Source organism: Aphelocoma coerulescens, assembly GCF_041296385.1.
Source record: "Aphelocoma coerulescens isolate FSJ_1873_10779 chromosome Z unlocalized genomic scaffold, UR_Acoe_1.0 ChrZ, whole genome shotgun sequence".
Taxonomy (NCBI): domain Eukaryota; kingdom Metazoa; phylum Chordata; class Aves; order Passeriformes; family Corvidae; genus Aphelocoma; species Aphelocoma coerulescens.
This window is the reverse complement of record NW_027184085.1, coordinates 28,543,713-28,570,714: the sequence shown is the minus strand read 5'-3', so window position 1 is coordinate 28,570,714 and position 27,002 is coordinate 28,543,713. Positions and strand designations below refer to the sequence as shown.

The 27,002-nt window shown below is 37.4% G+C and overlaps 1 protein-coding gene across 4 annotated transcripts in view; it reads right to left on the bottom strand.

Moving 5' to 3' along the window:
- The window catches only part of KDM4C (lysine demethylase 4C), a 261,863-nt gene that overhangs the window by 11,262 nt on the left and 223,599 nt on the right, over positions 1-27,002 (bottom strand). For 3 of the 4 annotated variants that reach the window (XM_069001135.1, XM_069001136.1, XM_069001137.1), the window contains exons 18-19: positions 24,325-24,510; positions 17,843-18,013 (exon numbers count right to left, since the gene is read on the bottom strand). In XM_069001135.1, the coding sequence (XP_068857236.1) occupies positions 17,843-18,013; positions 24,325-24,510 (357 nt within the window). Of the gene's footprint in view, positions 1-5,535; positions 5,896-17,842; positions 18,014-24,324; positions 24,511-27,002 lie in introns of those variants that run through there. The other variant, XM_069001138.1, reaches the window with a different exon arrangement.

Here is a 27,002-nt window from a genome sequence, read left to right as displayed (position 1 = left end):
CACAGGATGAAAGAAATTAAGAGCTGGATTTTCACAGAAACACTGTCCTGCAGGACAATACTGTCTCCATCACCCCTCAGGTGCTGTGCAAAGGGGACAGCTTTAAAATATGCCCTCTGTGTTTGCCTGGCAAAGGTTGCTGTGACAAACAGAGAAAGATATATCCTTTCAATGTCACCATATATTTGGAGTAGGTGGAATTACTGTATTATCCTTCCCAATATTTTCAGGAGAGGCAGAAGGAAAGGCGAAGGGATGGCTACTGCAGTGGAATCATTATGACTTCACAGGGGACAGGGATTACTAAATACTATCATACCTCTGACTATAAATTAAATTAGACTGTATTTTTAGTTGCTCTCTCCTCAGTGATGACTGTCAAAATTGTTATAGTCATTATGATACTTCTTCTGCTGTCTATTTACTGCAAAAGTGCAAAAATGAGTCTTGGCTAAGTGTCTTGAAACAAACTTTTAAAATGCATCATGGAATGGAGTAAATTTCCTGAAAACGAACAATCCAACAACAACGTCAAGCCTAACATTAATTTTCCAAGAACAAAAGCCCAGCATGAATTACTCCCTTTGCAACTTGCACAAGAAAAAATATCTCACAGACTCTCTTGGATAGCTAATGGAATTGCTCATTTGGAAAATTAGAGTCCTCATGCAAATAACTAGACAAATAACAACCTCATTCTTCATGTATCATCACAATGTCTTAGTCTATGGAACAATATTTGGGAAATTGGTACTAGTTTTTATTAATTTCTACCAGAGCTCCTACCTTTTATTTTCACAGGATCGTAACCATTTGAGATTCTCTTTTTACTGCACAAATAATTCTTAAAATTTTTTTCTTGGGAATGATTAGATCCATTTCTTAGACTGACAAAATGGCAAAAATGCAACCTCACTTTTTTCAATTGTATAATGAAAAGTCAGACAGCAGGGTATGGCAATCCTTCAACATCCTCATATACCAGCTGTAAATAACATATAGTGTGGGCTCAACCTACATTCAGCTTATAAACCATGTACATTTCCCATACAATTACATAATGTATTTCCTTCTTTATAGAAATGGACAAATCGTGTCCATCTGTACTGAAAATACAATTCACTTATATGTCCAGTTTCACATTCCTGTTGTTGGCACAGCTAAGAGCTCCAACTCCAACCATGACTAGCTATCTCTAAAGATGAATACTTCAACGCCTCCCTGAGCCATTAATCCAGCATTCAGCAACCCTCACAGAGAAAAAGCCTTTTCTTAAGTGAAGAAACATTCTGTGTTAAGGAACTTCCTGTATTTCAGTTGGTACCTGTTGTCTTTCATCCTGTCACTCTGCATTACCAAGAAGTGTGTGGCTTCATCCTCTTTACTTCCCCCATCACATGTTTATACATTTGGATAAGATCCTTCTGAGTCTACTGTTCTCCTGAACAGTCCCAGCTCTGTCAGCCTCCTCACATGACAGATGCTTCAGTTCCTCCATCACTTTCATAACCTTTTACCATATTTGCTCCTCTATGTCCACATCCTTCTTGTACAGGTAAGACCATAACTAGACACATTACTGCAGATATAGTCTTCCCAGTGTTATGTTTACAGCCATTCAAAAAGACACTTTAGGAGCAAAACCTGTAAATAATAATAATAATTCTGGAAGTTTTCTTGTTCATTAAAGGTAATCCTTCCAGGGTTTAGAAACATTTCTTCTGGAATTAATTATACACACTAAACTAAAATAGTAAGCAATTTATTTGCAATAGATTTTGGAAATACATGTTGAAATACTGGGGTTGTCTTCTACACTAAGGAATTCACATGTACAGCACTGCAGATAAAGAAGATATTTTTTCTATTCTTCCTCTGATATTCCATTGTTTTTAACAGACAGGTTGATTTGGTTATTAAGGCGGGACCGAGAATTTGCGAATAACAAATCCAATTGCAGTGGTAGGTGATAGCTGACACAGACTAGGAACTGTGGAGCCACACTAAGGAAATAAAAGGAAGACTGCACCTGAATCATGCACTGGAATCCAGGAACTGGAAATGTTGCAATATTCCCATAATTTGAATACAGCCACTGACACTCGAAGAAAGTATCTTCAGATACGTTCAAATGCTTTCCTAAATCAAGGCTAAAAGGTATAGATATTTTGGTCTAAGGCGAACATAGGAACTATTGAGATTATTCTCCCAAGCTGTCAAAAACTGATGTACCTTGGATGCCTATGATTTTATTTCAATAATGTTTTCCCTGATCATTAGGTTATTAAATCAGCTATCTCAAACTCAATAATTATTTTTAAAATTGTAAGACTATAGGAGCCTTCGACTTCTTTTAGATTTGATCCAAAGGAGCCACACTGAAAACAAATATCTACTCCTGAACCTCTATATGGGCTTGGAGGAGCAGTGTTCTTTCCACTGTAAGCGAAGCAAAGGTTTGTGTCCACCTGATGAAACTGAATAGGTACAAGTCTATGGGGCCTGGTGATATGCAGCCTAGGGACCAGAGGGAACTGGCTGGTGCTTTTCTCAAGCCACTCTCTATCACATTTGAAAATTCGGAGCAGTCAGACAAAGTTCCTGGTGACTATAAAAGGAAACATCACTCCTATTTTTAAAATGAGGAGAAAGTAAAGACAGGAAAATACAGACCTTTGAGCCTCACCTCTGCGCTTCAGAAGATCATGGAGCAGATCCTCATGGAAGACATGTCAAGGCACGTGCAAGACAAGGAGGTGATCCAAGACAGCCAGCATGGCTTTGCTAAGGGCAAATCATGCCTGACTGCTCTAGTTGCCTTCTATGATGGTGTTCTGGTTCTGGCCAGGACAGGGTTAATTTTTGCAGTAGCCAGGACGGGGGCATGGCTAGGGCCTGGAGGTTTTTGTATACCACCTCATGTCATTACTGGGCACAGGGAAAGGAACTCTCTTCTGGGGAGAAGGGGTTCCTTGCAGTCAATGTGGTACAGGAAGCTGTCTGGTACTGTCTACTGTCAGGGAGGGCACTGGTCATTGTATCTCAAGAACTTGTTTGAAAATAGGAAAATGTGGCCCATATGGGATCTTTTAGAGGAAGTATAAACCCAATGGTAGACAAATATTTAAAACTGCTGCAGAAAACAATAATACTCTAATAGAAAATCACCAATACTTGTCCATTCAAATCAGGGGTCCATCACATCACCTGGCTCTTGTTAATGGTTTGGATGATGTGATCCCACCCTGACTCAAGAGAGGATAGATGAGTTGTGATGATGAAGATCCCCAACTTGATCCTGCAATTGATAACTTAGACTAGTGTGCTTGCTTTCAAAGCTGCTTTTGCCTCCCCCTCATGCTTTTGCATAAGCATTCTGTAGAACTTCTCCTATCAGGATGAACAAAATCAATATTTATTTTGATCAGATCAGAGTGGGAGATTAGTAAACTCAGTTCTCACATCTGTGCTCTTACAGTAGGCTTACTAGGGGAGAGAAGAATAAAACACTGCAAAGTAAAAGACATTTGCAATCTGTAAGTAGCAAGTCTGAAGACCTTTCTCTAAAGCTGGTGAGTATTCCTGAGACATTTCCCTGAACATAGCCCTAAAAATTCATATCTTAAAAAAACCCCAATACAATAAAGATTGAGATTTCTTTTCCTATGTATGAAATGATAAGGCCAACAACTTGGAAAGGTGTTGAAGAAAAATAAATTTATGGTATACAGTACTAAATGTGAATATTCTCTGCAAGTGGTTCCCTCTTGAAGATTACTCATATTCACCACTAACTCATCTGAATAAGCATAAATTTTTTTCTTGTATCACTGTTTACAAACCTGAGGTTTACATTCATCAACTGGCATAATTTAAAGTAAATTTTCAGACAGGCAGAATAGCCTCCTCTTTTTCTGAACCATTTCATTCTTTTCAAATTAATTAAATAATTTTCACATCTACCATACCAGTAACATTCTTCCACCCATTTCCCAGGGGGGAGGACTCTGCAAAATCCATAACACAGAGCAGTCAACTGTCATCAAGCATTAACTAAGACAGAAAACAAATCCGACTGGCATTTCTTTCTTCAGGAATGTCTTAACTGAGTAATCCCAGTCCTGTGAACAACCTCAGGAGCTACCATTTTATTTTCCTCAACACTGATAGAACTGTTTATCTGTTTAACTGGCAGACACAGCACTGAGCTTTGTTACTTTTCAAATCACTCTGGTTTAGACTGTATTCAAAATAAATTATTTTTGTTTATTTAAATTGTATTAAAACTACAGTATTTTCCTCAGTGTCACTTAGCAAACATTTCTGCATCTCCTTGACACTCCTGGTTTCACTTCCTGATCTGCTTTGTTTCCAAAACAAGGTACAAAATGCCTCACTGTTTACTGAAAGTCTTGTCAAATACCACTGACAGTATAATTGACATAAACAACATAGGTTGAAAATGTTTAAGTGTGCCTCTTTGTTGGGGTTTTAGTTTAGTCCTAGCTTTTTTTCTGTTAAAGGAATTTTTTCCCATATGCATGTTGCTAGGAGATAAATGGCTGTACTTAAGAGAAGACAAAAGGGCCTAGCCAGGCTTTTGTTTTCACCTGGGTGTGCGTTCAGTTCGCTCTCAGTGTCTGGAGAGAGAAGCCGCAGAGAGAGAGGAGCTGCTGGTTCCTTTTTTTTCGGCCGTTTTTTTTCTTCTTCCTGCTGGAAACAACGCCAGGATCCCAAAGCTGCTTTTCCTGCCCTGCTGGAGGCTGGGCTGTGGCCGCCCTGCCCCGCTGCTGCTTCAAGCCTTCGCTGCGTTGTAGCCGTGCTCACCCTGCCTGCCTGGACCTCTGGGGGGTTCCCCTTTTGGATACATCTCGTCTGCCACCCGGGATTTGTGTTTGTGCCTGCCGCTCCAGCCTGCTGCTCCAGCCTGCCGTTCCCAAGAGTCCAGGATCGGCTACCCAGGGGTTTGTGAAGCCTTTGTCCCATCCCTCCCCGGGATCCCAGGGCCCCAGTGCCGCGTGCTCCCCGAGCTCGCTCCGGAGCGCCCCCTGCAGCCGCGGGGGAACCATCGCACCTGCCCTGCTCACCGGGAGCCGCCAGCGCCCCTGCCGGCTGCGAGCGGAACTGCACCCGAGGGGAAAGGGCCCGACAGCCGAGAAGGCTGGGACTGGGTTTGTGATTGTTTGCTGTTACTGCCAGAGTTATTGCTGTTTGTTTGACTGGTTATACACATACAGATATATAATAGTAAAGAACTGTTATTCCTATTTCCCACATCTTTGCCTAAAGGCCCTTGATTTCAAAATTATAATAACTCAGAGGGAAAGGGGCTATATCTGCCACTTCAAGGGAGGCTTCTGCCTTCCTTAGCAGACACCTGTCTTTCAAAACCGAGACACTCTTGCAACAGGTTTTATGAACTAGTACATACTTCTAATCTGTTTTTTGCTGTATGGCACTGTAAACATAGCAAGAGAATAAAATATACAGAAATTTAATAAATTATTTCACTTAATGGTAATGGAATTGAATAAAAATACACAGCTGACTGGGATTATTTCTCCTGGGATGCTATGAGTTTAAAGATGCTTCAAATGTTAGTTCAAAAGTAGTATTTGTAACAATTATTTTAGCTGAATGGATTTTCTCATCTATCAAAGTCACTCATTATTTCTGTATCATATGACACCAAAACCCTCTAGGAAGTCATATTCCAATTACTCAACAGCAATCTTCCAGAAAGACTGTTTAAGAATCCACTTCATTGTGCTGCTGCAGCTTTCTGTATTACAAAGTTCTTCCAAATTCCAGTATGCTCTTGTCCATGCAATCAGGCAAGATGGAATGGCAAAAGGCAGAGGTAAGCAGAAGTTTGGCTTCAGCCCCACAGTGTGCCTGGTGAAACAGATACATTCTTTATTGTTCCATCCCTGCTGCAGAGGGGCCATGGCACAATATAATAATCCTCCTCCTGGCAGACTGAAAGCTCGTAATCTAGCCCTGAGGTTACAAAGATCCAAGAGAAGCAGATACTGAAAAGACCGACTAGAGAGAACTCAGATTCTGTAATGGCGCTAAACTTGGCTTTCCTATGTACCTACATATCATTTTTACTCTAAATCATACTGTGTTTGTTCATAAATTTATACATATTGTTAAAATCAATCAGAGAAATAGAAACTGTTCAATTTCTGTCATCCCCTGCATTTCTTAAATATCTAAGAATAGTTTGGACCTTCATATTAGTCTATCTAACCACAATTTGCATGGAGCAAGCCATAGTATCAACTTTTATCCTAGAAATGTCATAGTTTCTGAAAAATAACTTAAAATTAATACATGGTCTCCAAAACTCAAAACTCCAAAACACCTTTGTCCTCTTATATTTGAGAAACTGAAATTCACTTTACAGCAAACTGAATTCATAGCATATTCATTTCAATTTAAAGCAAATGAGTATTCTTGTGTTAATCACAAAATTAACAGTAACTTCTCACAACACAGACAAAACACACTGAGTACATCTGATCTTCACTGATAAGACTTCAAGTGGGTTTCCCCTAGACTTAAAACATAAAAAAGTAAGAAAAATCCAGGCCTGTTTATTTGGCTTTTGCACAGAAATGGTCCTCATGGTTACTCCAGCTGAAGTGGAGGAATAGCTTTTAAATTTTCCCTTTAAATTAGAACCTGAGTTAAATTTACTATCCTAGTAAATTTAGGATAGTAAAGCTGCTAGGGTACACATCATGAGACAGTGCTCCCTGTACAGACAGAGACCAGATGAAGACAGTTTAAGAGTGCAGAAGCAAGCACAGGGTGGCCATATCGTCAGGAAATGGCCTTTCCAAGGCCATTCTGCAAAAGCACTTAACGCAAATTTTCTTCTCTGCCTACATTCCTTCAGCTAATACTAACTTTCAACATGAATTCTAGTGATTAAGCTTCCACAATCCTGCTCACTGGTGATTGTTTCATAAGGAGCATGACTAATGCAATTACAACCAATACCTACATTTAGAGAAGCTGGCCATACAGACAAATACCACACCACAATTGCAAACACTGAATATATCTACCAACACCATTAAAGGGCAAGTGGAGAAAAAAATAGTGGAAACTCTCTGAAACAGCCACTAATCTCAACAGATTGTCAAGCTTTGTTTTTCTTTCAGAAGCTGATAGTATACACTAGTTGACGCAAATTTTTAGAAACACAAAATTCAGTTTCATATGTTCCAAGACAATTTGAATGAAAAGGAGAATGGTAGCTAATTTGTCACAGTCAGAATTTTATCTAAACAGGAACAGCAATTTACACAGTGCATTAGCATTTGAAAGAGAAGGCCTGATTCCCAGGAGTGCAATTCTGGGTTTGAACTGGTATAAATTCAGTGAAATCACCAGATTAACAGAATAGTTACTGTAATTCAACAAATTTAACCTTGAATCATGTAATGCAAGTATAAAAATACTTTGAATTTATGTATGATATGTTGTCTTTAAAATACTACTGAATGTTCTTCTACAAAGTGAATATATGCTTTTACAAAAGAAAACTGGAATATAAATTGGACCATGCATTCTTATTTTCTATCTAGCTTAGAAAGTTACTATTTTTAGCATTGCATTGCCTTTCAGCAAAGTATTTATAACACAAATTCAAGCATAATGCTAATAGGTAGACACAGAATCGCCCCGAAGGCAACAACTCAAACCCACATTGCAGAATGCAACTTAGGATGTCCAGGGTGGTACTGGGCATCACAATAAGGTACAGTAGAGAGGACACTAAAGGGTACAATATACTCTTATGGGACAAAACTGAGTGTCAGCAGTAGGAAGCTGAAGTTGCCAAGGACACCAGGATGTCTGATTTGCTATGAGGAACAAAGCTTCTGTAGTGCAACAGAAAATCCTAGCTTTTGCTTAGTTAAACTCAGATGAGACTGAATACTACTACCTCATATCCTGCCCACCTGTATATTGGCTCCCTGTAAACCAGTTATAGTCAGATGAGTACAAAGACCAGCTCATGTGCTGCTCATGCCTCCTCCTCAGGACACAATACACACATGAAGGAAAATGCAAGTCTTCCAACACTTCCTCCACTGTCCCCCAGTAATTCTGGAAATAATCTGCTTCTGCACAACAGTAGTGTGAATTAACAGATACAAAAATCCTACAATTCCTGGACTACCTCCGAAAAGCGGTGGGAGGTGAAATAATGCTCCTATCCCAATCCCAGCAGTCCCACCTCATCTCAGTGGTTCCTATGCAGTTCCAGGGATTTCACCATTCTCCACAGGCTCATCACAGCTGTACTCATTGTGGTCCTGGACAAGGACACACACTGTCTTTCCAAACACAAGAAACTTGTAATATACCTCTGTCTCTCACCTGCCTCACTGCAACATCAGCCATCTTACCATGAACTGCAAAGTAATGACTTATCTTCCATTTTGTTTCTCCTGCTGAGCTGTGAGGCATTACCTTCAACTCATCTAACATCATTATTGTTAAGGATCCATAAAGCATTTCATCATAAAGTGGAAAGGCTATTCTACAAGGAAATGGTATAAAGATAATATTTATATTTGAGGCTTTAATTTGCCTATAATCTGTTATATATTCAATTTTTTTATGCTTATCTACTAAGTTGCCTTTCTGCTGTAATAGGAAACAAAAAAGCAAGAGCCACAGAAAAATTATTCCTGTTCTCCATAATGGAATAAAGTGAAAGTAACTAACTTAAATCAATATAGTTATAGTACTGTATGAATTTTAGATTAGACTATTGCATCTGTTGATTATTTGTAGCTTCAAGAGTTAAACAGTGGAATAAAACCCTTCACTCTGCAGCCCTAGGATTTAGTCTTTGGTTTTGCAATAGCTTGATTTCAACTTACTAAGAGTACAGTTTTAAAAACAGGAATTAATTTGTATTAGTATTTAGAAGATGCAAACAATTATTCACATATAAAAAGCATAGCATTCTGTGTATAAGCACTTGTAAATCTAGTGGAAAAAGTTCACAACTACAAAAATGTGTTAAAATAAATTTTCGCTGTTCACACAAACACGAAGTAAATTCTCCAAAACATATATAAATAGTTAACTTATTAGAGTATTTCTCAAAACAAGAATGCAAAATCCTACACAATTTCTATAAATCCATCAAACCAAGAAAAGAAACCTAAGTTTTTTCTGAGACATGTCATGCATCTCTCCAATTTGTTCTCCAAAATTTTTCGATTTCCAAAACCTATCGATCACATCATACAGCTTGCTGAGTAGTAAGTTCAATTACACAGCAATTTTGTAATGCTGCAAAAAAGTGTACCAGCCCAACATGAATTGCACATTATTCAGTTTATAGACTCAATGCCACAGTTAAGAAACTTTTTGGAAAGTTGCTAAATGTTGGAACCCTGGGTTAAGAGAATATCAGTCTTTCAGTGCTGACAGGCAACGATCCTCAAAAGCACACTGCACTTGACCTGAGCCCTTGGGAAAGGCTTCCCAAATTATGTGATAGCACTGAGATTGTTGCTGTGTAATTAAAAAAGAAGTTTGTTGTATCACTGGGTGGAATATGTAGAGATGTAGACATGTAACAAGATGTAGGATTTTGGGTGTAGGTTAGTTCTTCTTTTTTCTTCCTTCCTCTTCACAAGCCTGGGTGATCTGGTATTGGTTCAAAAAAGACCCGCAGTGTGGAACACAAAGGATTAGTTATTGGATTATAAGTAAAAATAAATTAGTTGGCATTCCATAATTGGGTAGTTTGGGCTTTAAAAGACATTGGAAGGTAAAACTCTGGGGCCATTTTCACCTTGTTAACTCAGAGGCACATTCTTTGCAGCTGCACTATAGGTAAGAAATAATAAACATCTGAGTCCAAAGAAAAACTCTGCGTCTCCTGCATTTCAATCCAAACTTTGAGTGAAAGAACCAAAAGACAGAGGCAGAGAAAGAGAAAAGAACACAACAGAAAATTGAATAGCTAAACCAATTATAATTCATTATGTCTCTTTTCCCACATCACAAAAACAATTCTCAGAACTTTTTGACCAAGTTTATACCAAATACAATCTAGCCTCTTGCTACCTTCAGAAATGCATTACTTTCCTATTTCACATTCTCAAAAATTGCTGGTGATGGTGATACTGGAGTGCATCCAAAATCTATAGACTGCCCAGAAAGTGTGCTCATTCAACCGGTCTAATTTCCTTACCAATTTTTACAGATTTATATACCATTATAATAAAACTTGAACAATAAGCTATTATCGCATGCCAGAAGTCTAATGGATCTTTCACAGATACAAAGAGGCAGTAAGCACTACTATTTAAAACTTTGATTTGAACAGGTAGACAAGCAGAAAAGAGTTGTCAGAAGACATAAAGAGAGAAAGGTATAAAGACGAGAAATCACTAGGAAAAAATGCTGGAAACTAGTCAGGAGTTTAGTCATTTATAATGCCAGACAAAGTTGATAGAAGAAAAGTAACACATCTTCTTTGCAGAACAGATTTTCAATAGAAAACAGCATCTCTTGGGAATTACTAGGGCTAGAGTCTAAACCTCTATTCTTTTAGATACAGGTGGACATTAAATGGGCTCTCAAAACACATGCTAGCCCAGTATCTCCAAATGTCTATTGTTCAAGAAGTATGGATTTTCAAAAGCAGAGGCAAATGTATTACATAACAGATACTGAGAAGCTGACTGAGTGTCACATCTGCAGACACACACTTCCTGCACCAGTGAAAGTCAGTAGTCATGGACAAAGTCATAAGGGACAAGTTCATGAAAACAAATAAGATTTCTTGAAACAACATCCGGAGCACTGACACTCACAGGTCTCAAAAGTGAGTTACCTTTTCTAACCTGCATATGCAAAAAGTCCTACCAAGATAATGGCACATTATGGTTTTCTACTAATATTGCCTTTAGCTGGCCTGGAAGAAATAATTTTTGAAAAACTGTCCAGCTAAATCCCATTTGTTCTGCATCTCAAAGGAGGAAAAAGTAAATCTGTTCTGTCTCTCATTTGTCTAACAATACCTAATTGTCTTGGGACAATCTGTATTCAGTCTGACTCCTTCACCTGTAATTTACCCCAATTAGTTCACCTTGTCTCAGGTAATTACTAAGATTAGAAATGCCTGTACAGTTTCAAACCCCTGCCAGATACCTAGGCCAGGAAGGATCATGCAAAACCTCAGTAAGCCCATGGCAGATAGGACTGGCAGATTTATACACAAAGTGTATAGAGCATTATGTGTATACAGTACACATATACAATAGCGTGTGGATCATGGGATGTCAAAACTTCTATTTCATAATTTTGTAGGACATTTTTTGTAGGAAGTGAGCAGTTGTTGCCTGAGATAGTAGACGATTGCAAAGAGGTCCCTCACTGAAAAAAGTTGTGGGTTATTGTCAGGGGTTCATTTCATTAACAGATTCTTAAACGACATTGCTGTCACATTGGCAGGTTTTTCTTCAAATACTAGTAAAAAAATGTGCTTTTTTTTTTCTTTTTGCCTTTTTTTTTGTTTTGTTTTTTAACAAAGAAAGCAGGGGACAACAATTTTAGATGCTGTGAAATCTAGGCGAACACAGTAAGAAATTGTAGCCTTTGTAATAATTTCATTGAAGTAATTTGGTTGTCAGAGTTCCCAATAGCCCTGTTCCTCCCTCTCCTGACAGTGGCAAATTTAAAGTATTGATGGACACACAAAGACAGAGTATAATCTCCTCTTTTTCTCTTCACACTGAGGGCTTTCTTGGGTCCACTGCTGAAAGAAGGTACTTGCAATAAGTATCAACAAAATTCTGTTAAGGATTCAGATATCACTGTTGATATGTTAAAAAATTCAATGCTTGGTGGTGCTTTTCTCATGCTCGAATTTATCTGAAGATAAGGTGGCATCCACTTAAAAAAACTGGTAGACAAAAAAAAAATCAAGGAAAATGTTGGAGGGAGCACCGTGATGCATGTAAAAATGAACTGAAATTATCTCTGAACAGAGAGGCCTAGCTGGAGCTCAGGAAAGAAAGAAGAGTTTATCACCATAATGAGAAGAGGCAGCCAACTCCAGAGGACTACAAGGATGTTGTGAGGTTATGCAGGGAGAAAATTAGCAGGGCCAAAGCCCAGCTAGAATTTAATCTGTCTACTGCCATAAAAGACAATGAAAAATGTTTCTATAAACATTCACACCAAAAGGAGGGCTAAAAACACTCTCCATCCTTAACTGGATGCTGTAAGGAACCATAGTGACAAAGAATGAGGAAAGGGCTGAGGCCTTCTTTGCCTCAGTCTTTAATACCGATTGTTCTGTGAGAACCAGTCCCCTGAGCTAGAAGACAGGTATAGGGAGCAGAATGAAGCCCCCATAATCCAAGAGGAAATGGTCAGCAACCTGCTACACCACTTAGACACACACAAGTCTATGGGACTGAGTGAGATCCACCCATGGGCACTGAGGGTGCTGGCGGAAGAGCTGCTGAGCCACGTTGCATGATTTACCACCAGTTCAGGCTAACTTGGGAGATCCCAGTTGAATGGAGGTTGACAAATGTCACACCCATCTTCAAGATGGGTCAAAAGGTGAACTCAGGGAACGACAGGCCTTTCAGCCCAACTGCCAGAGAAAGAGGCACTTTCCCTCAGTGCCAAGGAAAGTCATGGAGCACATCATCCCAGGTGCCATCAAACAAGCATGTGCAGGACAATGATGCAATGAGGCCCAGCCAGCAGGGGTTTGTGAAAGGCAGGTGCTGCTTGACCAACAGGATCTCTTTCTGTGACAAGGTGACAAGCTTAGTGGATAAGGAAAAGGTTGTATATGTTGTCTATCTGGGCTTTGGTAAAGCCTTTGATGGCATTTTACACAATATTCCCCTGGAAAAACTGGTCTTCCACAGCTTGGACAGCTTACACTGTTCACCAGGTAAAAAACCATCTGGAAGGCTGGGCCCAGAGGGTGGTAGTGGTAAGCTGGTCATCAGCAATTGTAGAGAAATGGCTGAGTGTATAGGGACATGGATACATGCACAATCCAAGCTATATTAGTGAACTGTCCTTGACTAGGGAAAAAAGAGGGGAGCAATGCTGATGTGGCAAGCCAACAGGATGTTGGGGAAGGGGATGCTGACCACAGAAAGAGAAAGATTTAAGTTAGTTAGTCGCGTGCATATTAATCTGTAACCAATCACTTGCTATTAAAGGCTGTGTGAACAGTAGCTGTAACCCAATAGTATGGAGCCTGCTTATGCGTGCTTGGGGAATTAGGGTATAACCATGGGACTGACAATAAACGGAGTTCCATCATATCTCTGTGAGAAGCGTGGTTCATCCCGGCAGATCTCTGGCTATTAGTGATGGTCCCCAGAGCTCAACTGGGGCCAGTTTTGTTAAGTATTTTCACTGATGACCTGGACAACAGGATCAAATGAATGGTTCATCATTTTGCAGAGGATACCAAGTTGGGTGGGAGTGCTGATCTGCTGGAGGGTAGGAAGGCTCTGCAGAGGGGTCTGGACAGCCTGGATTGATGGGCCAAAGCCAGTGGTGTGAGGTTCAACAATGGCAAGTTCTGGATCCTGCCCCTGAGTCACAACAACCCCAGACAATATTCCAGGTTGGTAGAAGGCCAATGGCATCCTGGCCTGTATCAGCAATAATGTGGCCAGCAGGACCAGGGCAGGGATTGTCCCCCTGTACTTGGCACTGGTGAGGCCACGCCTTGAATCCTGTGTTCAGATTTGGGCCCCTCACTCCAAGTAGGACACTGAGGTGCTGGAGCGTGTCCAGAGAAGAGCAATGGAGCTGGTGAAGGCTCTGGAGCACAAGTCCAAAGAGGAGCGGCTCATGGAGTTGAGGTTGTTTAGGCTGGAGAAAAGGAGGCTCAGGGGGACCTTGTCACTCCTTTCAACTGCCTGAAAGGAGGGTGTAGCCACGTGGGGATTGGCCTCTTCTCCCAGACAACCAGGGACAGGATGTAAGAAAATGGCCTCAGGTTGCCCTAGAGGAGATTTAGATTGGAAATGAGGAAAAATTTCATCAAGAAGGTTATCAAGCACTGGAACAGGCTGCCCAGGGAAGAAGTTGAGTCAACAGCCCTTGCTGCAGTCAAAAGACATGCAGAGGTGGCACTTATGGACATGGTTTAGTGGTGGCCTCGGCAATGTTAGATTAATGGTTGAACTCAATGATTTTAAAGATCTTTTTTGCCTATATGATTCTGATTCTGTGAAAAATAATTTCTCATTCCTGCTTTTGACAGCTGTAATCTGAATGTTTTAACCTGAACTAATACGTATTTTTTAAAGAGGATCCTTTTTGGATTTTATCAGAACCTCAGAAAATTACCAAATAGTGGTTCTGCAAAAAATCCTCATGAACTCCTGAATACAGGATCAATTGTCCTTCCAAACACATCTCATTTCATCAACATTTAAGATGCTCTTGCTTTTAAGGAATAATTACAGCAGCATTCCATAAGCTACCATGTTAACACAATGTTATTTGATTTATAGATTTTAATAAGCAAAGTTCATTTTGGGTTGTGGACATGACTACCCACAGACCAACTCCACCTTCTCAGTGGATAACACCAACATTTATACACTTAAAAGTAAACTAAAACACAGTGTGGTTATGTTGGCATGTCATTTTTCTTCGTCTAGTTCTCTTGATAACCACAAGGTGAAACCATGACATCAAAGAATTCTCTGTAAACTCATCACTGAAGGAACAGGGCACTTAATGGGGCAAGTGCCTGGAAGGATGTTTACCATTTCAGGAGGTGTGTGCTCAGCTCTCCTGTAATCAGACCTCTCGACAGATTCAAAGCATGCTTCACTCTGCAATTATCTGTTTTCAGTGATTTGCAATCAATATAATATGGTGGTATCTATCTCCCCCCAAACACGTATACTGCAAAGCGTCCTGTTCAGCTGGGATTTTAATAAGGTAATATGGGAACAACTTCATCCAAATCTTATACATATTTGTATATAAGGCATATTGGCAGCCACAATATATACAGAAACAAATAAAACTTCTAGCTATATACCAAGAGTATTAATTTATAGCAAAATGCTAAGATATGCCAGTGCAGATATATCCATTAGGTATCAATGGGGGGGGGGGGTGTGAAGGAACTGTGGGACACCCTCCCTAAATGATCAGATCAAAGAACCAAAAAATTTCCGGATGGCATGTGAACTCCCATCTGGCCTACTGGGTTGAACAGTACTGTTCTTGGTGCTCAGCTAGGGGCTGTTTGACAAGTTACAGAGCATTAATACTTCAAGAAGTGGCAAGTGGCACACACACATGCTGTCTGCTGGTATCAGTTACTCAGGACTGCAATATATGCACTCCCTAGCTGTGTGCACACATCGTTAAACTAACTGCTGAAGTTGTCATCTCACGTCCTTTAAGATACCATGTACTGTCCCCCCTACTGTAGTCTTCCCATGAATTACAAAAGGTTATTTGTCCTGCTGCTGCTTCCAGGAAGAGATTGTACCCGTATACTCCTTTATACCTCTTACATCTTCTGGGTTGAAGGGAAACAGATTGGTTAGCATATTGAACAGCTAACTCAATAGGTTTAAACCCTGTAATTGAGGAGTGATTAGTCTAAGAAATCATGTATTACACCCAAGAAATAAATACTGTTGAAATTAAAAAATCTAAATATGTATCTATAGCTAACACACTTAAAAAGTCCCAACCTAATATATTTAGTAAATGCTAACACAGACCAAGAGAAATACATATGAGAAGAGAACAATGTATACCCTGATTTGGTTGCTATTGAATGCAAACAGAGTTTCACAAAGCTTCAAGACTGAACTTTCACTGCTCCCTATTTTCCTTCTTAAAAATAAATCCCTGTGTCTGAACATTGGAATTCTGATCTATTGTGAGCTGAGATGAAATTATGTAGTGGATTCAGCACATACTAGAAGAGCAAAAAGCTCCTGCTATCTTTGTGAGCTGGTTGAAAAGTGAAAACAGATTAGAAAAATAAGTTCTTCAATAGGCAGCAACATTGCTTTCACACCAGATTTGATAAATAAGTCCTCCCAGCGGCACTAACACCTGATACGCACATTGCATGGATTAGTAAGTTTTAGTCTGAGAAGAAGAAAAAACACTTTTTTTTCAGTTCCAGTAACTGCTGCAGGTATATTATCTAATGAAAACACAGTAAGATTTCTCTAAGGAATGTGAAATTCGTTTGGTGTTTCCATCAAACAATTAAATGTTGTTCATCCACTATCTGAGAAGCACTGAGGCATATCCAGATCTGATTACATTTATTCTTAGCTCCAGATCAGACTCCCCCACTAGGACAACAAGCAGTTCCTCATCTTAGCCTTACCAGATCCTTGATACAGGCATTTACAAAAGGGGTTTCTAATAACAATACAGCCACATTTACTTAGTATCTTGATCATCCTAAATCAGAATGTCTTTGATCATTAATGGAGCCCTTTGGAGTGTTTCGCATTAAAGGATAAATTTTCAAAGACACGTAAGAGAGATTTGCTGACTGACTTCTATTCAGACCACTGGGAGGTAAACAGCTCAATCCCCACACACTGATCTGAAAGGCAGATCTTTCAAATACCGTATTTTCAAAAGGTGCCAGACTTTTCAGTAACTAAGAAGCTTCTAAGAACAACAGTATTGTTTCCACTGACATATCCATCAGTTAATGCTACTTTCAGGAAAATATTAGGTGTGCAGAAAGCAGAAGAGCTCAGAGACTTTCACAGGAGAAAAATATGGAGCCCTCCTAAGAGTTGTATCCCTTGAGCTGCAAAGCCAGTATTCTCTGGCACCACTGTGTAAGACAGGCTCTTCCCCTCTACATAAAGAAAAGGACTAAATTAAAAGTGGTCTTGCAACAAACAGCACTTTTGCACATCAGTGTTCCCTGGAGGCTCTAACTTTTAGAGATTATTAGTAGGCGGTTCTCCAAAGTACTGGCTTAGCACAAAAAAGACTCAGAGGATCATGAAGGTAAACAAGGATTAGAGAGTCACATCATGAGAGAGATGTCAAAGGGCACTCGATAAACACCACAAAGCTTAACATCCAATGTGTTCATTGCAAACGTGGAGGGATACAGAATCTTTCTCCAATTGCAAGTTTTGTTCATATGTGCCAAGTGCACAATGGGGTTCTCAACAGTTATGAGAGACATGGTAGTTTATCTAAGTGCATAAGGGAAATCAAAATCTCAGCTCCTTTTTGAAAATACAATAAACTATAATACATATAGATAAACTACTATCTTCTCCCTGATGATTTTTATCATTAATAATGTAGTCTCACAAACTAAATATCAGGAAGTGTAAATAAGTTGTTAGAACAGATTCTTGAGAGCTATTCTTCACATTACAGCAGAAGTTTTCTATTCTGCAAGGAATTTTTACAAGTTATCTCTAAGTGACAGAGAAGGATATATGGAATTCCCTCATTCATATCCTTTATTAAATACATATTTCTTATTTAATTAAAAGATTTTCTAAGATTACTCTTGATTCATTTGGCCAAATGGCAAAGACTAATTAGAACAACCAAGGTTTGGAAACCCATTAGAAAATAATCATTCTCAGCAGTTAAAGTAGGAAACATGAACTGAATATTAAGATGTTATTTCCTCAAGGTCATAAAAATTAGTCCAAGAGGTTCCAACTCGCTAATTTACAAAAGAAGAACAATCAAATCCTGCAAAAAAACCCACTCAAAAACCAAAACCCAAGAAAACAAACCAAAATGAATAAGAATCTGAGAAAGTACTTACTACAATGTCTTCAGGGAAAGTATCCAGACTGAAGGAGCCATCATCAAACATGACTTCATAGAAAAGCTGAGATGTCACTCCTATGACTCTGCAACTATAGTATCGTGTATTTCTGTGTTTCGTGATGACTGTCTGCCCAACTGTAATGGCTTTCTCACATGCTTTAGCTCTCTTGAAAAAGGAAGAATTTAAAAGAAAAAGTAAATTTAAAATACCAGCTTATTCATAAAAAATTTATTAGTGAAAAACAGGGTTGATAACAGCTCATCACTCAATATAAAATCTTCAAATGAAATTAATTAAATTCAATCATGATAACATAATTTATTTTACATATGAAATTTCTCTATTTTGTAGGAAAACAAATGACATCTGAAGAATACCAGATCACAGCATATTTTTGCAACTGATGCCTTAACACTATTCTGCATTACATCAATAAGACACAATTAGAAAAATTTGTAATTTTTATTTGTAGTATAATTTGTAGAATTTTCCTGAAAGACATAAGATGTAATGAACCAAGAGTATGATTTTTTTTAAATGATGGGATTTTGAAGTACTGGATTTCTGTATGATTCTATATGATAGAATGAAATTTTGCCCAGTGAGATGCAGTAACTAAATGCATATCCAGTTCATGCCAGAGCTGTCTACAGCAGTGTATCTGAGAAACTTTTTAACCCATATTATGCGGAACTTTTACTTTAAAGATTCAAACAGCACTGATCATTTCGTCAGTTATTTACACAGTATATCAGTAACAATATTTTTTTTTCCACTTTTCATTTGTAATTCTCCAGAGCTAATTATATCAATCAGAAGACTAGCAGGGTTGTTAAACTAAGTCAAAATTCTACATCAATTCTACATCTACTTGATGGCTTCTATAAATATAAAAAGAATGGAACCTTATAGGAAGGCAGTCACTAAGAAGCTCACACTATGCAGAGTTCCCAACTACTGTATCCCCATGAACATTCCACTTTAAAAGGAACCTTCTTCACCAGGAAATATAAAATCAGTATCTTCTCATCCTAGTAACACAAGTGCCTAGAAGGCACTTCTTTCCTATGAGCTTGACTATTCAGTATCTCTCAAAGGTCCATTTTTTTTTTGCAAAGGTGAGCTATTCCAAGTTTGGCTACATCTGAACAGTTGAACATTTCTAGTTATGTAAGATACATGTGCACTGGAATATCTAAGGATGAAATATTTTTTTATCAGAAATGTTTATATAAACTGTAAGAGAATACTTTTATATACAGTCCACACTAAAGTCATCATCAAATTTCCTAGCACTGCTTTTGAAACGTTCAAAAGCAGTGAATTCTTCAGTCAATATAATAGTCATAAAATTGTCTTACGAAAATCTGGAAAATCCTACATCTGTAGGATGACAGAAATCAAGACAAAATCCTACATCTGTAGGATTTTTATCAGTAGAGTTGAAGAGAATAAAGAACAGCATCAGTTCTTTTAGTTAGATTTCAAGTACTAGCAGTAATGTGAATGCTTTAAGGTAAGAGGAAAAACCCAGACTAAACTTGAAGACTTCTGGTTTTGCACTGACTTCTTGTCACTACTGGACTTCTTTCTTGGACCTATTTAGGGGATTTAAAACTTTTAAACCTGTCTGCTCCTGAAAACTAAGGGCATAACAAGTACAAATATTCTGTGCCATTTTTATAGCCAGTGCAGTAAATCTCTGTGTGTCAGAGCTCTGCCTGTCACAGACATTTGGAGGATTTAGTTGAGGTCACCTCAGATAGTAAAACCCAATGATGTTCCTAAAGCATTTCCAAGTGTACCTAGAAATAATGTTCTGAGCATACTCACAAATTATTTAACCACTACATGTATAATAAAATTATTTCTTCCTCATTTTAACTGTCTATAGTTAGAATAAATATAAAAATTAATTATATAAATAGCATTTGACTGTTATTATCATAGGAGCGATAAAATGTCTATAAGCATGTTTTAGCCAATCTTAAAACATATGTAAACATACATGCTAATTTATTATCCTATTCAGCTTTTGGCAGGGGCAGAGGTGGATCAGATGTAAACTAGAGACTATTAGTTGATTTATTTATATGAGATAATAGAAAAAGTATTATACTATAAAAAAACCCAAGGAGATATTGCTCTATTAAAAGGTTTGAATCTTCCCTGAAAGAAGGTGTAACTGTTCAGAGAAGATGGAGTGCAAATTATAATATTTTAAGAGATAATACAGATTCATTTAATGATAAAGTTTTCAGAGAAGGATGCCATTTCTCATTAGAAAAAGTTATAAAAGCCAGAAATGCATTCTAGCTCAAGGAGAAGATTGTTTTTTAGTATGTTATCTTCATAGGATTCTAATTTATTTCTCAGAAAAACATATTCACAAGTACACTCTGTAATTGATGGCATGTCCCAGAAATCATTCCCTGACAGAAAATCTTACTAATTTATTGATGTTAAGAATGTCATTTTTGATCAGAAAGGACAGCTGTTATGTAAGGAAGTCTATCAGAGCAAAGAAACAGCTGTGGTCATTACAAGATTATTGAGAAAGCTGTGGTTTAAAAAGCATGATTTTCTTTAATGGTACCAAAGCCAAGAGTGAACTATGATAGTGGCAGAAATACAGAAAACAACCAGATACAAAGAAAAAGACTCTCATCTCCCCTTCTGTGTGCAAACTTCAAAAAGATAAAAGGGAAAATTACTTTCTCCTTAATCTTCTGTATGTCAGGAAACAAAAACCTTAAATACATAAACTATGTGAATATGAATTCAGAATAACTATCATGAAATAGGTATCTGATGTACATCTAAATACCTAGAAACTTTCTCAGGCTACAATTTTTAATGAGGGATCCTAAAATATCTGAGACTTATTCCATTCAGGAACATAACTCTCATGTCATCGTTTACTCCTTGGAATTCCAATTTAGGCATAGAAATTATGCATGACATTTCAAAAATAATCCAGCTCATGATTTTTCAATAACATGACCTTCTGAATGCATGGCTTAGTCTTTCTGAGATGTTCGGGGGCTGGCAGTAGTTAGCAGACAGTGGCAAACAATGACACTGCATCACTAAGTTACTCAACAGAAGGATCTACAGCTTCCATTGGACAACGTCCCTTCATTCCCTGTGTGCTGCAGAGGTTAAGAACTGGCCAATAATAGTAGAAGGTAATTTTAAATAGCTCCAAAACCAGCAGCAGCAGGTATTTGCATTTCCTGTCTTTGCCTCTTCTAAAAGACCGTTATTCTTTCAAATGCTACTGGGGCTGTCTAGAGAGCCCCTTCTGTTCACAATTTCTAAATGAAACAGCTGTGAGAATAGGTTTGTCTCCAGCTGGCTTTCTCTGATCCGCAGGGCTGTCTTTGCTAATCTTATATGGATCTTCTGGGTTTGGTTCTTTTTCTATTAGAATAGTTGCATACAATTTCTTTTTCTCATTTTCTTGTGTATGAACAAGTTCCTTTAATCAAAATAAATCCATCCGCAGCACCTATTCTCAACTGTACCTCCAAGTGTTCTTGCAGTTTTGATGACAAAAATGTGTGAGTGATATGTTTCATGCCCAGAAACAAGCACAGTCAAAGAGAAAAAAATAAAAAAAACCAAACCAAAACCTGTAAGTAGCAAATCACAGAGCCTTCCTTATATATTGACAGTCCAATTTACATAAAAATTAACATAGGCAATGACAGCAATAACCCAAAACACTGTATAAAGAAAATTTTTCTGCTGGCAAATTTTTGTGTTACTTCTAAAGCTGCACCTTTAGCAAATACAAGAGGCATACTTAGTTTTGAGTCCATGAACATGCAGAGAACATATTTTTGAAAAGTCATTATCAACATTTAAAAACTCCAGCTCTTAGTATTTCTATATTTACTTCATTTGGCAGCGCCAGATGAATTCAAGGATTATTGCTTCCCCTTTTGATTTTCTCTTCAATGATTTTTCTTCGGAAGACCCCACCAATGTTTTCAGTGACTGAACACACAAAAGTACTTCAAAATACTGAAGACAATACAGAACCTGATCCCAGTGGAAAAGACTTACTGAAAGTATGTTGAAAAATTTTGCTTGAGTTCACAGACATAATTAAGTTGGATGCATACTCTACTTCATCACTACAATAAGCTCTTGCCTGAGGTGAAGAGATACACTAACAATAGTAATAATACACATTTATCTGTTTAGGTAGGCCTTTCTTGTTGAGCACCCTCATTGATTTACATATTAAAATACCACCATAGGTATGTGTCACAATTTTTCCTAGTACCCAGAAGTCATTCTTTGATTGTTGAGTTTTTGGGTTTTGATTTTTTTCTAAACTTGAAGAAAGCATCAAACACAGCAGGTAGTCACTGACCATTTAGACACAATACTTAAAGACCATCTTGATGAAAAATCAGACAATTTTAATTTTTTTTTTCCTTGAAATTAGGAGAAGTGATAGTTGTCCTTGGTTTATGAACAATGTTTTCTGTTAAATACCAGAAGAGATTTTTTACATACTGACAAGACAATTTATGTGACTCCTGTAAAAATTTGCTAAGTGAATATAATATTTCAGTCTGGATGATTCCCTGTTCTGCTTCTAAGCAAGGAAAGTAAAACAGGCAAAAAAAAAAAGAAGTTGATTAAAAGTAAGATACGTTGCTATGCCTAATGGTGAAGAGCAATGTTATTTCTGCATGAAGAAATAGCTAATAGCTAAGAAAAGCGTAACAAGAAAACCACTGGTGAAAAAACTTCCAAAGGCTTAAAGATGTGATTAGATTAATTATCCAAAAGACAGAGTATAAAACCAAGCATTTAAAAACATATGGCAATCTCCTTTGTCTCAGGAGTAAGTTAAGAATTTTACAGAAAAGGATTCTTTAACAAAGTATCTGCTCTTTCCAAGTTTTGACCCAATTGAAAACACAAAAGCCTAATTTTTGTTTCTTTTCTGCAAACCTGACTTTCAGCTGAGCCATGGAAAAAAAAAGGTAATAATACTGAATCTTTTCATAAAGGTTAGTGCTGAGTTTCAGGGAAGGATGTAATAGTCTCATTCCAAGATATTTTCAATGTCCTTCACACAACCTCTTAAACAATAGCCACACAAAATCCTGGTTTTTTCCACAGTTGATGGGGTTTCTTTACATGTAGACTACCTAATATAGGTCAAGAAAATCACTAAGAAAGCATGGGATTTATGGGACTGATGCAAATCTCACTACCTAGATTATAAAGACTTTTTCCAAAAAGATACTAGAAAAAAATTGGGAAATGTTGGCCCGATTTTTACTGGCTATTAATTTAATCCAGTAATTTTCAGCTAATTATAAAGTTTTCAAAATACCCCAAGCAGAGTATCTTAAGTTGCCTGTACAGATAGAGGTTTGTTTGTTTTTAAAACCAGACTAATTTTCTTGGAAAATGTTTGAAGAAATTAAAACCATGTAAAGTGTACTGGTTTAACATGTTAATTCATCTTGGAAAACAAAAATATTAAAAAGCTTAACAATTCTATGGAAAATTTAAACAGGGATAAACAATATATCTCCCTTTTTAAGAACCACCTGCAGATTGAACACTCAGGACTGATTACTCTAGTTGGGAGGCATTAAAATTTAGTACACTTGAAAGAAAATCCTACTCTTCAGTAGTCTTGTCATTAAGACCAAGGATTCACTGAGAAGGTCTTGAAAGAACAACATCTATTACACAGACATTACCTGGGTTTATGTCTTTCATTCCTAAGGTATAAAGGAGAAAAAAAATGTCCAACTTGACTAACTTAACAAGTTCTTTTAATGACTATGTTAAGTCTTTCTAGTTTGCTAGGAAGCAAAATACAGCTTTAAAAGCCCAAGATGAGCCGCAAGAGTTCTCTCTTAACTGAGACACGAACCATCTTTCAAGTAAAAGACATTAAACTAATTCTTCATTGTGTCTCATCTAAAATTAAAGGCTCATCCTCAGCACAGAATAGAAATAAAAAGGCAGTCATAACATGAATTTTCATGGCATGCCAGTGTTATTTTGCCAGATGACAGAATAATTATAATTGGATATTTTCAAGAGACTCTTTGGCTGCAGAACAAAGATTTTACATATACACCACATCCATTATCTCACAGGATCTCTGAGAATTTGCAAGATATTGTGATCTGGGTATTTATAATACACTTCAGGTTAACAAAACAGAGAACTCAGAGATTTGTTCTGGCTGTCAAAACAATATATTCAACAAGGACTTTAAATGCAAAAACGTGTTAGGCATATCAGGAATCATTTCTCCCAGGTAACAGCATAAGGAAAAACTTTCAAGGTGTAATAGATTGCTAAGCATGAAAATATGACAGACAGAACTATTATAATACATAGTGTGGATCCTCTCCTCCATTTTCTCTGAAAACATAATTTAATTCTGCAATTCCATTTTTTAACAAATAAGAAAATATATTCCTTACCACATTTTGGTTGATCTTGTGCCTGAAACATGTGATGTAGACAACATATGGCCAGTCATCAGGTTCCATCAGCACTCCTGTAGCATGGGCACAGGTAACATGGAAGGATGCTGGGCAGCGTCCATATGAACACTGAATGCAGGCACCAGAGATTTTCTTAACTCTCTGCCTGCAGAAGATACATTTCTGTAGGAACAAAATAAGCAGAGTATTTTCTGTATTACTCCAACTTCACTGACTCGTGCAAGTAACTCAAAGACCAAAAAGTTATTTGTGATCCAATTATTACATTTTTTACCTTACAATATGCACAGCAAAATGAAAAGCATTTATTAATTACAACGAACTTAGTAATATGGTAATTAACACATAGCATTTTTTGCCTTTTTATATAAATTTGAAGATAATCTGTTCCAATGCTATAGCAAGAAAAATAGATAGACAGATAGATAGATAGATAGATACTTAAAAGTTTAATTTTAAATTCCATACTCTGAAAATTAACCTATTCCTCCTAAAATTGGTAAATCGAAAAACCTATACATGATCTGACAAAAAACAACAGCAAGACTCAAAAATAAAGAGAATAGGCACACTGAAATGTAGGGCTAAACAGGACTTCCATATATCATACAATTTAGTTCCCTACGATAAAGCTGGACTAAACATATATGTAGACAGTCTTTGTAAAACGGCTAATCTAACACGTTCAGGAAACAGCTTCTACAACATCCTCAGATAGCCTGTTACAGTAAGTCAGAGATGTTTCCTTTATCTCAAGCCTTTGCCTAATTCTACAGCTGAAGGCTGTTCCTAAGACCATTTTTATTTTTTAGCCTGGTTTTCATTGGTTGAATATTTAATATTTAATATAATGTCAATACAGTAGCATGTATTTCCTCACGTCACGTACTCAAACATCATGTCAACAGCCTTACTGGTATCAAGACACACTGGTTTCTTTCCTTTTGAAAAAATGAAGACGACATCAAAATAACGTCACTATTTTCTAAGTGACACAAGTAAGGAGCCAATAGGAAAAGAAGACGAAGGGATATAAGCTAGGTTAACCAAGTCTGGGGAGTAAGTTCTAATATACTAAAAAATACAATACAAGATGAACAGTACCTTGCCACCATAAGGCATTAACAAGCACACTAGGTAGAATAATTATTTCAGTAACTTCTATGGACAACTGTTTTATATCACATATGAGAACTATCCTCTAATAGCTCTCATCACAACTAACAAAAATGCAAATGTTATTAAAGATCACAAAATTATCTCAGCTATTATAAATAGATTTTATGCAATGACACAAAACAATTATTTCAGTCAAACATACTCTTGGAATATTGCTTACTTCCATTTGTTCTAAATTTGCTGCCCATCGATTTGTTAAACACACTCATCTGCCTATGTTGAGAACACAAGTAAAAATAATTTTGATGTGTTTTTGCTACATGATTAATAATCCAAAGTATTTACTAATAAGTCATGTCTAATTCTTATTCACGAGTGACCAGAGAACTTTTTTCTCCATTGTTTATGGATTTTCATATTCTGCATAAAACCAGCAGAAATTTTATTCTATAATTCAGCACTTGAATAGCTTCAATGACTTCTGGCACACAGTGACAGAAATAATACTGGTAAGGGCTAGCCCTGCCACACTCACTGGTTCTAGTTCCTGTATCATCCTGAATGTGAAATACTCTTGAAGTTCTGCCTTCATGGTCACCCTTTGAAAGCAAACTGCCTGCATGGCATTGCACAAACAGAAATTAAGAGTAGTGCCTATTATCTGAACTTAGTGAAAAACTTTAGCTATCATTCACTAAATGGACCAGAATTCAGCTCACTCTACTGTACCATCATCAGGTTTGAAAGCCTTATAAGACGTAAAGATGATTTTGCCATCAAAAGAAATGTTTCAGAGATTTCGCTCATGTGCTGACATCTTGTTGTGCGTTTGTATTCATGTGCATGAGGTACTTTTCAGGTAAGTGGAGTAAGGGAGCTTACTCCAAGGGAGTTTTCCAAGGGAGCTTAAAGATTTCTTCAATATATACATATTCAGAACCTACTAAGTGGAAATTCCAGGTAGATAATAAAATTGAAATCTGGTATGTGAAATGTCTAGACACTGAATTCATACAAATAACAGCACTCCTCTTGAATGCTTTTTCATAGATATACACATAAACTCACCAATCCAATTAATGGAAGAAGAAAGACCAAAGCACTTATGAGTATTAAAAGAAAAACAAAATAAAGCAACAACAACAAAAAAATAACCAACCAAAACCCCAACCAACCAACCAAAAAACCCCAAAACCAAGACCACACACAAAAAAATCCCACGTGTCCTGAAACAAATACCCCAAAAATGCAGTTCAAACAAAATGTGGAGAATAAGGAAAAGGAATGAATTAAAGTACAGCCCAACTAGCATTAACTGAAGAAATTGTAATGTTACAACAGGAAATGCCAGTCCCCTTTAAATTACTGGTTGCACATGCACAAGGGAGCAAACATGTAAACATTACAATGTGTTTTTAAGTCTCTCCTGCATCTTCCTAAAGTATTATTAAAACCTGGGAGATGCAAAAATCTAAAACTACACTATGTGAGTAATGCTTCATAAAAAAAATACGAAATTACAATTCTAATTATGT